At 40.5% G+C, this 16,938-nt stretch overlaps 1 protein-coding gene across 1 annotated transcript in view; it reads left to right on the plus strand.

Moving 5' to 3' along the window:
• TANC1 (tetratricopeptide repeat, ankyrin repeat and coiled-coil containing 1) overlaps positions 1-16,938 on the plus strand; it is a 110,881-nt gene that overhangs the window by 24,904 nt on the left and 69,039 nt on the right. Inside the window, exon 3 of the mRNA XM_056861258.1 lies at positions 7,506-7,610. Coding sequence (XP_056717236.1) covers positions 7,506-7,610 — 105 coding nt within the window. The remainder of the gene's footprint in view (positions 1-7,505; positions 7,611-16,938) is intronic.

The following is a 16,938-nucleotide window of genomic DNA, read 5'->3' on the forward strand; positions in this document are numbered from 1 at the left end:
TTTGTGTGTGTCTTCTGCTTATCATGTGAAACGTGGATTTTTCCCTTCGGAAGCCAAGCAACAACTTTGAAGGAGATAAACAAATTCAAGGTAAGGTGTTGGATTTTGAAGAACAAGTAGCAAAATCTTTGAAAGCTACACAACTTAATCTGATTTTATAAACTACTTATTTCTTTATAGTCCTCCTTTCTCCTTTCAAGGACTCAAGGCAGATTACAAAATGAGATAATAATGCAGTAAAAAAAGTATAAGACATACTTTAAACAATGCAAAAACTGGATTACCAGAAGGCAACAGAGTAAAAAGATGGTAATTATACAGTAGTATTAGGAACAGTAGGAGGGAAGGCAGCATGGTACAGCCCGATCTCGTCAGACCTTGGAAGCTAAGCAGGGTCAGCCCTGATTAGTATTTGGATGGGAGACCACCAAGGAATACCAGGGTTGCTGTGCAGAGGAAGGCACTGGCAAACCACCTCTGTTGGTCTCTTGCCATGAAAACCCCATAAGGGGTCACCATAAGTCGGCTGCAACTTGACGGCACTTTACACACACACACACACACACGTAACAGTATAATAAACAACTGCCTTATTCCTTTTAAAAGCGCTTCTCCTGTACAATTCCATTTTACCAGAAGCTCTTGTACCGTATGTTTCCTGTAGTTCTTCTAGTGAAGTTGCTTGGACAGGAATTTTCTGCACAAAGCAGCTTTACTGTGAAGCAGCTCTCTGCTGGATTTGTGAGAAACAATAACTATTGAGCTTATATTTTCTTAACATCTCCATTTGTAAAAAGAAAAGAGCTGTGTATTAAAGAATTTTTAATTATGTTGTACTTGAGCTGTCCATAGTTCAGTGTGTTCCAAAATTGCCCTTCAAAATCCTCAAAAATATTGTCTTCTGATTTCTTCCACATATTTTAATCTTCTCCCATGATTTTCAGATACTATGACCACAATCCAGTCTCAACATGTGTGACCCTCCTATATAGGATTGCCCCTTTATTAAACCCAAAGTGGCTTGTTTTACAGTGGAGACTGTCAGATAGGTTCTAAACATGCTGTGACACACTTCCCCGGGGGTAGACACCACCCCTCACAGTATTTCCTGCTCTATCACAATACAATTTCCCATCTACCCTGCTGCACCAGGGTTCCAAACAGGAAATTAAAAATAACAGATCAAGGGGTTCTGCACCCAAGCCTGGATTGATAACTGAGGCAAACTGACAAGATTGTTTTTTAAAGAGTGAACAAGATCAAAGTATATTTCAGGGGGGAAAATCACACACAACTAAGGTAGATATTAATACTTAAACCAGAGTAGTGGGATGTTAAGTTTTATACAGTATTGCTTCAAGAAAACACTCACTCAGGCTGGTTTATAACATATCAACAAAAGCTCTGTGCTGCAATTTAGAGACCCGCTAAACCCAGCAAGCCCTGCTGGTCTGCTAACACCTTTGTATTCTCAGTTCCCCAAACAAAGGAATCTTTTTTTATATAATTTTTTTTATTGTTTTCTCATTTCATACATCATAAATCATTGTTTCATTTTAAAAATTAACAAATGTAAAATAAAGTCTAATAAGTTTCTAATACAAAAAATAAAAGAGAAAGTGACTTCCCCTACACTCTCTTCTGTCTAAAATTAAATTGTATGTACTTTTGCTAACAGTATAATCCCCCTCTGTTTAATTACTTTATACTTACCTTATTTTATCTAGTTAATATTCATATAATATCTTACTATAACCATTATACCAAGTAAATGCAAGGGATTAAATCAAAGAGTATCCTTTAAATTGACCCATCAAAAAATAGTTTTCACAATAAATTCTCCACACCTCCCATTCCCCCCAAAATTGTGCATTATCAGTCTGATTAATATAAGCAGTAAGTTTAGCCATCTCCATCAATTCCATTATCTTATTTATCCAGTCCTTTTTTTCCAGCCCAAACAAAGGAATCTTGACCAAATATCTGATATCTCCTCAGATCTTAATTCACACCCCTGTTAGACTGAACTCTCAACCTTCCTCTTTCAGAGGCAGGGGTGCCGCCAGCTCACTTGTGCCTGCTTTCCCTCCCTGGAATTTCAGTGGTCTTGTGGATCTGTGGTCTATATTGGACTCTAACCAAATACAAACCAGGCATTTCCTGCCTAGAGGGTTAGCGTTGGATTCAGACCGCAAAGGGCTAGGAGTGGGGAGAGCCACATTCAAATCCGCTCCCTACCCCAGAACTCACTGGTTGTTCTTGAGTCAATCATTTTCTCTTAGGCTCAAGTAAGGTTGCTGAGGATAAAATGGACGGGAAAATTACGAATTCTGCTCAGAGTGCCATCTTGGTGTTGGGGTGAGGAGGGCTTTGCTTCTGGGGTGGTGGTGGTAAGGTTTCATACACAGTGATGCCGAAACAGCATAAGGTGGATTTAGATCTCCTGTGGCGCATATCTATGCCAAAAGAAGTGTTTCAGAAAAACGTTTAAGAAGTTTAAACCCATGAACTAGAAAAGTACTTTGTCTTTCAGAATGATAGATGAAATCCTTTAAAAATAGTGTTTTAAAAATAATGTTGTTACAGTGAATTCCCACAGCTTTAAATCTCTGTTGATAGCTATGTCAGTTGTAATAGCATTGCTGCTGCGATTGATTGGATTACTAAACTAGCACCACTCTTTAAGATTTGATGTTGGAAAAGATCTTTAGAGTGTATCAGAATACAGAACATCTTCAGCTATTGGCCCAGGAATGCTATCTGGAAATTTGTCACAACGCATATTGCTGTATTCTTGGTTTTTAATGAAACCTCTTTTTAACTGTTTAGATATTATATTTTTGTATGTATGGTTATTTATGTATTATTTGTATTGAATGTATTGAATTTGTGTTGCTTATGACCTGTTGGTCCACGAGCATAAAGAATGGAATGGAGCATAAAGGAAAGGAAAAGGAACTGTATTCTTACTATATAGTTGCAAGGTGAGATCTTAGAAACTGACATGGTTTCTAACTCATTTGGATTCTCGTTTGCCTCAGATTCCTCCATCTTGTGCATCAAGTTAAAGAAACTGATAAATTTTTGAAAATATAGACACCAGGATCACTTTCATAGGAAGACATTCTGTTTTGAATTGAGTCTGTTCCTGAATGTTATAAAAGCAGATTGGGATGGTTTCAAAGGGGTCTCTTTCTGATAGACTCTTTAAACTGTGTGTATCGCTTATGGGGATCAGATTTTGAATTTCAGATCTAAAACAATCAAAATCAAGCAGGAAACCAACATATGAGAGAGTTTGGGAAGTTGTTTCCTGTAAGCTCTGTGTTGGACAAAATATGTTGTGCTAATGATAACATTATTTGTTGGATATAAACTACATATATATGAGGGTGGCCAGGATATTCCCCTGCCAGCCCCCCACCCACAGCAATCATGTTAAGGCCAGCCCGCATGACATGACTGAAAGTGAGCATTGCAATTCCAAATGTACATTCTGGGAAACCCAGGTTCGAATCCTCACTCGGCCATGGAAACTTACTGGGTTACCTTGGGCCAGTCGCAAACTCTTAGCCTTGATCTTGGCAAGTATTTGGATGAGAGACCTCCAAGGAATACCAGGGGCATGATGCAGAAGCAGGCAACCACCTCTGAATGTCTCTTGCATTGAAAACCCTACAGGAATTCTAAAAATAATAACATACTTAGAGAATAATAATAATAATAAGCCCCGTGGCACAGAGTGGTAATCTGCAGTACTGCAGTCAAAGCTCTGCTCATGACCTGAGTTCGATCTCGATGGAAGTTGGTTTCAGGTAGCAGGCTCAAGGTTGCTGGGGATAAAGTGTAGACAGCTGTGGAAGGCAATGGCAAACAGCCCTGTAAACATAGACTGCCTAGTAAATGTCATGATGTGACTTCACCCCATGGGTCAGTAATGACCCCGTGCTTGCACAGGGGGACAACCTTTACCTGGAGAATAATATACCAATCCATGGAGTGCTCAAGGATTAATAGTTTTTCCTACTTTATGCAGCTTGTAGAAACATAGAGATCAAAATAGACTTTGATCTGGTACTGGCAATAATGAGTAGTGAATGTTACATTTTTGTGTGTGAATTGGATCCCGCTTATATAAGGAAGTAAGAAAGGCTTGTTGTCGTTACGATGGCTAGCTGTGTTTGTCTGTAGCAGTAGAAAAGAGCAAGAGTTTAGTAGCACCTTAAAGACTAACAAAATATCTGGCAGGGTATGATCTTTCTTGAGTCACAGCTCACTTCTTCAGATAAATCTAGAATGTTTAGATTAGTTAGCATTTAGTGTAAGAAAGGGAGGGTTTGCATTTCTAATAATAAGTTTATTAGCTGTTTGGCTGGCCTACATATTAAACTGTATTTTATTTTACACCCAGGGGGTGACATTTGAGTTTCAGCACGGAAGAGTGTTACCATAAAACCTCTATGTACTTTTAAGAAAAAAATGTTCAATAACCCAAAGACAAGAATGTAAGAACACAGTGTTCAGTATAATATGAATTCAGAGACAGGAGGATTATGGATTATTTAATTTTTAAATCCTCTTTAGTTAATTCCGGCTTGTCTTTCATGTTGTGTGTGGGTTTTTTGGGTGGGGGTGAGTGTACTATGAATATTAAATACTTCTAATAGAATTCTAGAATAGTAGGAGTTCAGGGACAGTGAATCTCAATGCAATTCAGCCTACCAGCATAGTGGCAATTCCTAGGAGTAAAGGAAGAGCAACTCCTCCTCTACAACTGAACAAGTAGGAGGTTATGATTGATTCCCCCCCACCCGATCTTTTAATGGGTAAGGTTTCTTTTGTTGTGTTTTGTTCTGGGGTTTTTTAAATGACAATCTCTTTCTCAAGCATGCCATTGAGCAATTTGTGGTTATATATTTGTAAATAAAACACCTTCCCTCAATATGGTGACCATTGAAACTAAGCAACCGAAACCGTCTGTAAAAAGACATTTGATGGGGAGGGCAACTGGGTAACACCCAATACTCCCAGCTCTGTAGCTGTAATAGTTGCTGATGGTTGAAGGAAGAGGGTGGGCGTTCCTTTCAAGAGTCAGATTCAGGGACAGGAGAGGGGTCTTTCTCATTCTAGAGGGGTAGACCTGAGGGTATAGGGTAAGATTCCTCCTAAACCCAGTTGGAGTGGTAGAATGAGAAGCAACGCAGTATAGTGCATTTACACCAGTGTCGCAGTACTGTTATATTGGCAGTAAACTAGACCAGCAGGACACCATCACCATAAGGGGGGCATTTGGACTGTATTGGGGTGTTGTGGGAAAGCCATAGCATTTAGTCTAAATCCTTCACTTATTCGGGGCTTGAGCCAATGCAGTGGTGTAATTGAAATGGGGAGGGGTCAAGGCACAGTGGTAGAGCATCAACTTTGCATGCAGAAGGTCCCAGGTCCAATCCCTGCCATCTCCAGTGAAAAGGATCAAGTAGGAGGTGCCGTGAAAGAACCTTACCCAATACCCTGGAAAGCCACTGCCAGTCTGAGTAGACAATGCTAACCTTGATGGACCATTGGTCCTTTTCAGTATAAGAGTGCTTCATGTGTTCATGTGTAATGTGACTTCTATGAAAGAGAATGTGTAAGATTAAAGAGCAGAATGATAAAATACCACTGGAATCAATGAAACGCCCCCACAGACACACACTGAAGGATAGAATTCTAGTTATTTCCACTGCCAAAGAGTAATAATTAAAAGCTGCAATTCTGTTATCTGTGTTCTTATGATGGTTAGCAGACAGGGAACCTCTTCCTACTTTGGTACTCACCTCAGATGTTATTAAAACACAAATCTTTCAGAATATAATGGATCTCTTTGTAGTAGAGATCCATGAGAGTGCTTGCGCATGGAGAAAGCTGGGGGTGTGAACGGATTGAGGCCCCAGGAGGCCTAAAGAATATTCTCTCCCCCGTCCCAGTGGTTATGTAGTTAGGGTGTTTCTCTGTGGTCTGGGACGCTTAATTCTTGTCCTTGCTCCCCTCTTTTTAATTCTTGTCCTTGCTGCCCTCTTTCTGTCTATCTAAAATTGTTTATTCGGACAGTTTCTATGGCATATCTCCAGAGGACCATGCTCAAGGTGGCTTTAAAAAAAAGTAATAAAATCTAAAACAGCATAAGAGTCATTAACTATTAACGAACCATTAAAACCCCAGCCAGAGCATTAAAAACCACAGAAAATATTTAGAAGTTTAAAACAAGTTTCATAAAACAGTTCTCAGTTGTTTTTTCCTTTGGGGGGCTTTTATCTACATGGACTCAGCTTGCAAGCCTTCCAAATGCTGGCTGTATGAAATCATGCTTAGGAAGATGTTGGTGTGTGTGTGTGTGTGTGTGTGTGTGTGTGTGTGCGCTTATGCATTGTGTGAAAATTAGTTGAAGTGTGCCTGAGATGACCTTGTGGTGATCTTGTTGGCACTGCATGTTGATTGGTGCCTTACTGCATATGTGCTGGGAGTCCCTGGTTCTGTGGTACACAAGGTTAGGATGTTCAACACCACTAGCTTAATAGGGCAGCACAATTGACTTGTTCAAGTAAAGCAATTTCCATGCTATTTGGAGTTTCTCCCTAAAGGGCCCTTAGATGGCACTGTTGGACTCACTGTGGTTTTATTTCAGGGGCTACAAATTCTATTATACATTTCATATTTCCTGCAATTGCCGCGTTCTGTAATGCGCGCTACCTCGTTAAAATACGTTGAGTGAAAGTAGCAAATTGGGCAGTGATTTGCTGACATTTGATGTAACGTTCGCCATCACCACCACGCACGCACAGAAAGAGATTGTTATGAAATACCTAGAATGTTTTTATTTCGTTGGCAAAGATGCTGACTACGAAGAAGAGGAAAGGAGAAAGGAAAATGTATCGAGAAAAGCCATCTGAAGAGCCTTCTCGTTTTCTTTTCCTCCCCTACATCACATCGCGCGTCATTTGCTTGGAAACGTATACATTACACCCAGTAATATAAAGCTGCCAGGGCTGAAGCATTTAGAGTGTTCAACGTTTCAAGCTGTCTGCTTTGTAATCCTCGCCCTCTTGGCTTCAAAGATTATACCAGCAAACAGGGTTATCTCCAAATTGGGGAGGGAAACAAAAGGTTCTGCCTAGAGGGGCCACCTCGGAGCTGTGTGTGGCTTTTTTGAACATGTCAAAGTCACTGTCTTTCCATATGCTGGAGGCTGCTTCGGGAGCATCGCAGCAAGCGAGCTGCTTTTGTTCCGCCCCAGAGTTTACATTCCAAAAAGTGAGCCTGGCTAGACCTTTCTGTTACTGCCTTTCCTCCCCCCGCTTCCACTCCCCGATTGCAAGAGTAGAACTACAAGAGAGTTTGGTGTCTTTACAGTAGCTCTCGTAGCAGTGTACGGTCTGCGTCAAGTAGTGTGTGTTCTGGTCCGCTGTGCATATTCTGAAACTTGCTTTCCACTTGGGAAAAAATATTAGAGATCTTTCCCTTTTCAGGTCCAGTCCGGAAGCCCAAGTATGTGGAAAGTCCCCGGGTGCCCGGCGATGCCGTCGTCCTACCGCTGAGGAAGGTATCAGAGCCGACGGAACACAACCAAAATGGTAAGTGTGTGTGTTTGTGTGTGTTGGAGTGTTTCCTTTTGATGTTTGACTTGAAAGGGAAACAGCTATTAAAAACGCTGCAAATTGAGCTCTTTAAGGAGAGTGGTTGTGCATATTCTGTGATAGGTTATTGCGTGTGGCGTCTAGCCGTCTCAGGTTTCAAGGAGATGCATTAAATTAAGTGTCAGAGTGGCACGTCACTTTTAGTGTGAGAGGCCTGTTGGGTTTAGGTTGTGAACTTGCTTTCAGGTTTTCTCGAGTGAGCGTGATATTCTTCTGCCTTGTTTCACTGCTGGATCTTGCCCTCGCGGGGATATTTTTTTTTTAAGCCTGCTAAATGAGACAGCAGTAACAATAGATGTCTGTGTTTGGCAAAGCGGGTAACAGCCCCGACCCTGAAGTTAATTGGTATTCTTAAAAAGTTCCAAGTTCATTAAATTTGTTCACCGCATAAAGTGCAGGTTCAGTGAATGTCTGTGCAAAATAACAGTCGAGTTGTTCTGTAAGTATTTGTACCATAATTAGGATTTTCATATTCACTGATATATATATTTCATATATATATTTACATATATAGTCTTAATTGAAATGAAGCGAATCAATGTATTACATCAAGCTAAATTGGATATTTCCTAGTTTTTTTCTTTAAGGCCAGAGTTCTCAAAATCTCCATGGGGATGGCACACAGTTGCTAGGAGATGTATAACCTTCTGATCTTCCACCCTGTCTCAGTTTTTTGTTTCATGGAAAAGTATGGCCCTGCCTCTTCTGTGTTCTGTCAGTCTGATGTGTACAGCCTAAATTTTGGTGTCTGATCTATAGGTTGTTGTTGTGGGGGTTTTTTAATTAAACTTCAGAGCCAAAAAAAGCAAATGAGTTCCATTTACACCCTGATTTCCATAGCAGTAGTTTAAATATGTTGCCCTTTTAAAGTCTCAAGTAGTTTCAAGTTGAAAACACTAGATACTCTTTAGTACTCTTGTTATCTTGAGAGGTAAGTTTATCCATGCATGGGTTAGTAGTTAAATATTTCTCTCTCTTCTGCTGTTGAACTGGTCTTGGTTCGAACTAGCAAAGGAATAGTTACAAGTAGTCGTCGTATAGGGATGCTTTACTCTCCCGTCACCTCTCATGCTTCAGTGATTAGTGACTCTTTCAGCAAAGTGGATCAAGGGTTTCTAAGACCATCATTTAAAGCCCTGAAACACTGATAATTGTTCACTAGGTTGGACAGTCCAAGACGCTATACTTCTTTCTCCCATATGGGAGCAAATTTCACTGCTCCTTGGTTACAACAAGCCTGACACAAGATACAGTTTAATAATTAAAACAACAACATTAAAGAGATGGCAAATCTACAGGATGATCTAACCTTTTAAACCCTTCCTGAACTGGTTAATATGAAGAGGAACTAAATGTGAAAGTATTTACCACCAGTGAGAAAGAAATAGCACTCAAGATGAGGTTTTTTGTTGTTGTTGTTGAATAGCTTACTGTGACATTAAGACATGGCATGTACTTCGGTAACATTTGGGGCAGTACTCAGTGGTGGACTCGAGCAAACGTAAGAAAGTGGAACCCTTATTGTGCAAGGCAAGAAACAAATGAATTTAAATTATTTCTGTAGGTGCGCAATGTATACATCATAGTCAAGTAATAAAACTTGGGCTCACATTGCGTTATTTTTATATTCCACTTTTTCCAACCAGTGAGGACACAGAGCAGCTTACAATGCGAAGAACAGCATTAATAAAAACAAACAGGTGAACACTTCTAAATGAACAGCAGGTCTTCTCCTCCCCTTCCCCCCCCACCAGATTTTCCACCCAGCTCTAGGCTAAGACCCAAAGGACAAGGCTCTTGTAAGAGCAGAAAGGCGGGATATAATTTTTGTAAATAAATTAATTAATTTGGCTTGTGCTTAAGGGCTTGTGCCTCTGCTGCATGTCCTGGCCTTAAGTACCTGTGAGCAGACAAGAACAAACTTTGCTAGATCTTGTTCAACTACTGCTAGCCATGTAGCAGGCTCTTTGGTTCCTCCCCTGCTGTTTCATTGGCTAACTCTGCACTTCAAAGGTTTGGTACTCACAAGACCGTCTTAAGATAGGTGTAGCCAAGTACATGCCTTGACCTGGATGGCCCAGGAGGCTAGCCTGATCTCGTCAGATCTCAGAAGCTAAGCAGGGTCAGCCCTGGTTAGTATTTGGATGGGAGACCACCAAGGAATACCAGGGTTGCTGTGCAGAGGAAGGCATTGGCAAACCACCTCTGTTAGTCTCTTGCCATGAAAACCCCAAAAGGGGTCGCCATAAGTCGGCTGCGACTTGACCGCACTTTACACACACACACACAGCCATGTACATATCTGTTGCCTCCTCTCTTTGCTCAGAAACCAGTATTGGCAGGGAGAGAGGTAGCTGTTGCAAGGGTGTGCTGTATCCTCACCCACCTTGGGGCTTCTGGCAAGGAAAGAGATGCCACTGCTCACTCACTCTTATCCAGTTCAAGTGGCTTTGCAGGTTATCAATATCTTGTTGGCTTGCTTGTTCTTGTCTACTGATCAGCACATGTGTTTAGAAGGCTGAAATTTCTGTGTCTGCAGGTTTGAGCATAGTTATGCTGGAACAAATAGAAATGCTGGATAAGAAGGTGCTGCTTTTAAAAATGGAATAGATGTAGCTAGTTTGGTTTCTGATGGATTTAATTGCTTGCAAAGACTGAAACTCGAAATATGTCCATTTTCTTTTCTTTTTTAAACTTTGATATTAAATAGTGAGGCATGTGAAGCATGTAATAAAAATTGTGTATTAAAATATAAACATTATGTGAGCATATTATAGGGCCTGTTCTGTTGAACAGGGTTCCATTGTTGTTATATGCTTCTTGTTGTAAACCTGGGGGGGAAATGAGCACTAAATATAAATGGCTGTATGTGATAACGATCATAAAGCCATGTTTAGGGAAGTGGGAGAAAACTTCCTCTGAGTTTTGTTGTAGAATATTGCTTTAGAGGTCCTGTGTTTCTATCAAAAGGAAGTAGAGATGTTATCTTATTAATGAATTAGGTAAATATATACATTAGTTCTTAGAACCAAGTTGATGTTTCTTGGTTTCTCTGGCTAGGGATGCCAGCCTCCAGGTAAGACCTGGGGATACCCTAGAATTATAGCTCATTTCCAGACTATAGAGATAAGTTCCCCTATAGAAAATTGATATTTTGGAGGGTAGATTCTATGGCACTGTCTGAGGCCACCGAGGTCTCTGCCCTCCCCAGGCTCCATCTCCAAATCTCCAGGAGTTTCCCAGTCTGGATCTGACAACCCTACCTCCAATCCCACACTGATGGTCAGGGAGGACCACGCATGTGGTTCTTAATGCACTTGATAACCACATTATGAACTTGTGACCACATTGTATAGGAGGCAGTGGGTTGGATCCTACCAGCATTTCTGCTCAAGCTTGCCTGATTCCCTTCCTTATAAGAGCCTGCGACAAGCCTGTTTTTTCCCACTGAAGATACAAACACAGCTGCCTAAGACTCTCCAGGATCTAGGGTTGTTTTAACCTAGAAACCTTCCCCTCCTTTACCAGGTGTTCTAAAGGTAGTGAGTGTATAGGCTTTGGGTTCGCTGTTGTGAGGTAAGTATATGTAGTGCGCAAGTAGTTTATGGAGATCACTGAGGCAGGTTTTGAACAGAAACAACATGGAAGAGTTATTTATTTACAGGTTAGTCTCAAGGAACAGAACAGCTGTACAGGTCTATGGGCAGGCAAAGGAGAAACCTGGCTGAGGCACATAAACTTAAATCAGTGATGGCTTTAAAGGGTAGATAGAATTTTCTTTAGCGCTTTCAGACACAAACAGGCTGTTACTGATAAGCCACTAGGTTGGATCCTCTCACACATACCCAGCCTTCCCTTTGCCAAGAGTCAGACTAAAAGGTACAAGGTCTGCTCATCACCAGAGACAGGCCTAATAAATGGGGTACTCTGATCCTTCCCAGAGATAGAGCTGAACCACTCTGCCAAGCAACCAGGTAGAGCCTCATTCTGTATGGTCTTTTTTCAGAGTCAGACCTGAGCTGTCACTCACTTCTCTGTCCCAGGCAGAACTCTCATTCCAACCCTCCTCCTGGAAGGTGATTAGATGTTGGAACAACACTTCCATTGGCTCTTCTGAGTGGCTGATTTTTCCCTTCAGGGGCAGGGCAGCCTCCTGTACGTCACAGAGCCCCTATTCAAAATTGTAATTGTCCAGGCATTATTATTTTTTTGCCATCAAGTCACATCTGACTTATGGTGACCCCTGGTGGAGTTGTGAAGGCAAGAGACGTTCAGAGGTAGTCTGCCAATGCCTGCCTCCGCATCATGACCCTAGCATTTCTTGGAGGACTCCCATCCAAATACTTGCCACGGTCAACCCTACCTGGTTTCTGAGATCTGACAAGATCAGGCTAGCCTGTACTATCCAGGTCAGGGTCCATGGTTCATAGCACACCCTTTTTGGTGGTAAATGAGCACCACCTTGTTAATTTTTTCACCAGTAGAAAAGTTGGTTGGATCTAGCTCAGTGACAGGGCATGGATGATTTGTTTCTGCTTCCATTATCCTTTTGTTGTCTAGCAGCTGCACTGATGGAAACTGCTGGTGGTGGGGGGAGATGGAGCAGAAGCTGATCTGCAGGGAGTCAAAACTGTTTTGAAGTTGAATCCTGACTGCTTGCTGCTTTCTTGAGATAAGCAACAGGAGTGGGAATCCTAAATATTATGAGGAATATTTCTCTGTCAACTTACCCAAATGGCTAAGCAGCCAACCTGGTTTGAAGCTACAGATGTTTGAGAAGGATCAAGATGGTGTCCTGAGCAGATATCTCAGCATGCTGTTCCAGTTTTTAAGATAAATATTTTTTTCCTGAGCACTGAGTCCTGATAAGGCACAGCTGGTGTGTATTCTAAATTTGAAGCTGTAAGGGAAAAAAACCTGCAGACATCCAAGCTACAAGGAATAGAGGTCAACAGAGTTTCTTAGGCTTGATTTTATTACCATTCCTGGGAAGAATTGTGACATCTGATGAACAGCCGAATCAAACAAGCTTAAGAAAATGCCACAGGTTGGACTCACGTATCAAAGGCCATACAAAGATATTTAAGCAGTCAAAGATCAATGAGTTGTATAATTCTAAGAGGAGCGTAAATGTAAATAGACAAAGGAAAGTTTTTTCTATATCTATAGTTAAAAGGTTTGCCTCCCTGGGGGAATCTCCCACATTACAATCTTCAGCTGACTATGCGTTTGCTCAGAATATGTCTTTTGCTCAGGAAACAAACTCTGAAAAGCTGCCCCAGAATAAGGATGAAAGCTCTCTGTGTGATCCTTTAGCAGATAACCATAAAGATTCCAACGAACAAAAATTGCAAGATAATCCTCTAGACCAAAGCTTCTTAAACTGTGGGTCGCAACCCCATATGGGGTCGTGTAACTGAATGAGGGGGGTCGCGAAAAATTTGGCAACAGTAAAAGCTTTCTTTATGATTTATTATCAGTAAATGTTTGATTTGTATACCTATTTTATATACCTATATACCCGGGGTCACGTAAAAATTTATTGAGCGGAAAGGGGTAGCAAGTGGAAAAAGTTTAAGAAGCTCTAGACTTTCTGGGAGACCAATGTATGTTAACAGCTCGAACTGTAATCTCAATTTTCGAGCAGCTGATAAAAATTATTAAACAATTAGATTCTCTCCTTTGACACGTTTTCTCAGAATTTAAGGAGGCAGGCGATAATATGACAGGCATACTGGGAATGAGTGTGACAATTGCAACATAGAATTGTTAACAAACAGATACCCAATTAAATGAGAAGAAAAGGGAAATACACAAACTTTACGAGTTAGCCAAGTTAGGCTGCAAGTAAATGAAAGGCAGTGGGAGTCTTGAAAAGCTATTATCTTTTCTTCAAGTAAATTACTGCGCATTTGCCCCCATTCCATCGCCCTATCTACTGTCGACTGGCTTCCAGGTTCTCAAGTCTTCAAGAGAGTGTTGTTGACATTTAAACATCCTACAATTCCAACTACGCTGTTTAAAATGAAATCCTTTTTTTCTGTCTATCAAATTTTACCTTATAAGGGTTTTTAGAGATTCAGCTGTCTGACCTTTGGTTCTGGTCACTACATTAGCTACCCAGAGGATTTCTCGGTCAAGGGCTCCTGCTAAAACATCTTCTGCCAGATATGAACATATAGTACCACCTGTTCAAATGACGGATACACTGGATACAACTCTCCTCTGTGGAGAAGATTCCGAATGGACAACAGCCTTTGCATGTTACAGCAGATGGCCAACTGGATGATTGTTCCCATTTACTCTTTGATAAAAATTGTGAGGGTACCACCCAAAGACCGACTAAGCTTAAGAAATCTTTAAATACCATTTTCATTTCAATTGAACCATTGATTGGCCTGTCATCTCCAAAGGCGGATAACCGGACAGAGCCAGATTGTGATGACAATTTCCCCAGAATTTCAAAGAGACGTTTTACGTCTGATGGAAATGCAGGAACTAGCTCTCCACTTCCTGAAGTCCCAAAATTCAAAGAGTGTGAAAGTAAGTCTCAACCTAATCAAATACATCCCAACAAACAGCTTGAGATTTCACATGAGGAGTTGAATCATATGGAAGAAATTGATGATGAAGAGCGCCTGGGCAGAAAAAAGAAGAGATATGCTCTGATAGCAGAAGAGCTTGCGTATAAGATCACAAAGGAACTGCAACAATTGTTGAACAAGTATCTCCATAGGTCTCCAATACAATGAACTTTTAAACTCTTGCTAAGTGTCGGCCCTAAAGATGACAACATTTATGAATGGAGATCTTTCATCTTTGGTTCCCCGGATTCTGTACAAGAAAGTGGTGTGTTTTTCTTGGATATTGTGCTTCCATCTGATCATCCATTTCTTATATTCTTTCCCCACTACATTTAGTTGACTGTTGCAGTGTTCTGTTATTTTTAGTATTTCATGCTTTTTTGTGTTAGCCATTGCATAATGAATTACTATTAACCTTTGAAAAAAAATTCATTTCAAAATCATAAACTGGCTGCAAAGTGCTCTCCTTTAAACTTAACATGAATCCTTTCCCTTCCTGAAGCCCACCACTTATATCCTACTTTAGAGCTTGCTATATTTTTAACCAAATAAAGGGTTGTCAAGCCATTATGCATGATTGTTTTTGTATATGTTAAAACATTTCTCCCTATAACACAGGATTTAGTTGATGTGTTCCAAAGTAATACAGTTTTTACCTTTGGGAAAGGAACGTCTCAGTCAGGAATTACTGAAGGGTAATGCTTATTTATGAATGTAATGTACGGTATATTAAAGGTATGAACATAAACACATTCAGAATGGATAAGCATTTGAATTGGAGGAACCTGCATTGTGTATTTTCCCCTTGTCTTCTTTCTCTCAGTGCCTTAAGCTATAGATGTTTCTACTGATATCAGATATTCTATTTTTTATTGTATGCTATGTATTGTTATGCATGTATATTGTTTAAAACTATGTAAAGCTAAAATGGAATAAAACGTTTTTTAAAAAGAAAGCAACTGCTGGTGGCAATATTGGTAATCACCAGGATTGTCCAATACATTTGTCCACATAAATATACTTTGGGAAGGCTGGGCTTGCTTGCCTGAGGGTGGAAAACATTTTGTGAACTCTTCAACTATGCCAATACAACTTTTGAAGACAATCTAATGCTTCAAGCATGAAATAGCGTTATTCTCTCCTGTTTATACAGAAATATAAACTTTGAATTTGATTCTTAACTGTGGTCAGTATCATGTTTTGAATTTAACATAATCATTTGTGTGCATTGAACAGTTTGTAAACTCAGCGAGTTCCCCATTTTTAATATGCTGTTTTGCTGCTTACTCCTGTCAGCTTTTAGAGCAATTTATTGTCCCCACTGCTTAGTTTGACAGAGAACATAAAGGCTTAGAGAGCTCTTGGGAAGTAACAAGAATGTTGTATTTTTCTGTTCACGTCCATAAGAAAGCATATGCATTTTTTTACATAGCATAAGTATTCCTATAAGTTTGTTTTATTTAAAATATTACCTGTCTTTTTCCTAAGCATCTCAGGACCCATGGTGGGCAAGAAAAATATAAAAATATTGTAATAAAACAAACATTAAGCTCAGGCTGCCCCAGCGCTCTCCAGAACTCTGTTTTAAAACCCCAGTGGCAGGGGCTACATGCCAAGTCCCCATAACATTACCAAAAAATGTGTAAAACCTATTCCAAGGTCTCTCATAATCTAAAGTCATAATCTGTCGTTTTCTTAAAGGTAAAGGTAGTCTGCTGTGCAAGCACCAGGTCATTACTGACCCATGGGGTGATGTCTCTTTAGCTGTGCATAAATCTTGTTCTGGCTTGCTGGGAAGCCAGGAGGGTAAGAATAGCCTGACTTCTTCTGGGAGGCCTTTCCACAGGCACGGGGCAGCCACTAAAAAGCATGACCCCAGTCAGCTTCAGGACATACTGTATAAACAAGCTGGATACTGTCATTAGACCTTGCTGGGAAGAATTAAATTTGTGCACGGGAACATGCAGGGAGAAGTGGTCCAAATGGGGGATGAAGGGGGTTACCGCACTTTGTATTCCCAGTGATGTATTAAGAGTTTGAAAACGTTATAAAAAACATCGCTTTAAAAGGGTTTTTGGATACCACGGCTTATAAATGGTTGGAAGACGTCTTCACAGCTAAAGGGGCCAAACAAAGTGCGAACAGTATTTTTTATAACGTTTTCAAACTTTTAATACATCGGTGGGAATACATAGAAAGTGCGAACAGTATTTTTTATAACGTTTTCAAACTCTTAATACATCGCTGGGAATACAAGTGCAGTAACCCCCGAAGTCCAGTGGGAGGTATGGGATCTATTATAGGAGGGGTTTTGTGGGATAGCTGAGGAACAGCCTGACCAGGATAATTTATTGCTGCTTTCCATTAAAAATAGGGTGGCTGTGGGGAGCCATAGCACAGCATGCTTTTAAAAAATATAGCATGATGGGGATTGGTACCCATGGCACCAATAAATTGGCATCAAGAGCTCTAGTCTTTTGGTAGGTAGGTAGGTTTGTTTTCTTGCTAATAGCCTAGTGTTATGTACCATATATGTTTAGACATGGTAATGCTCCACAAAAATTACAAGAAAGATCTAATAGCCCCACAGTGGAAACTAAGGATCATTTTATACGGCTCAATAGAAGATGGCTCCTTGGGTGTAAGAGCTGATGGAATACAAGGACTCTTCGCCAAATGAT

This window comes from Euleptes europaea, chromosome 15, assembly GCF_029931775.1.
Source record: "Euleptes europaea isolate rEulEur1 chromosome 15, rEulEur1.hap1, whole genome shotgun sequence".
In the NCBI taxonomy this organism is placed as follows: domain Eukaryota; kingdom Metazoa; phylum Chordata; class Lepidosauria; order Squamata; family Sphaerodactylidae; genus Euleptes; species Euleptes europaea.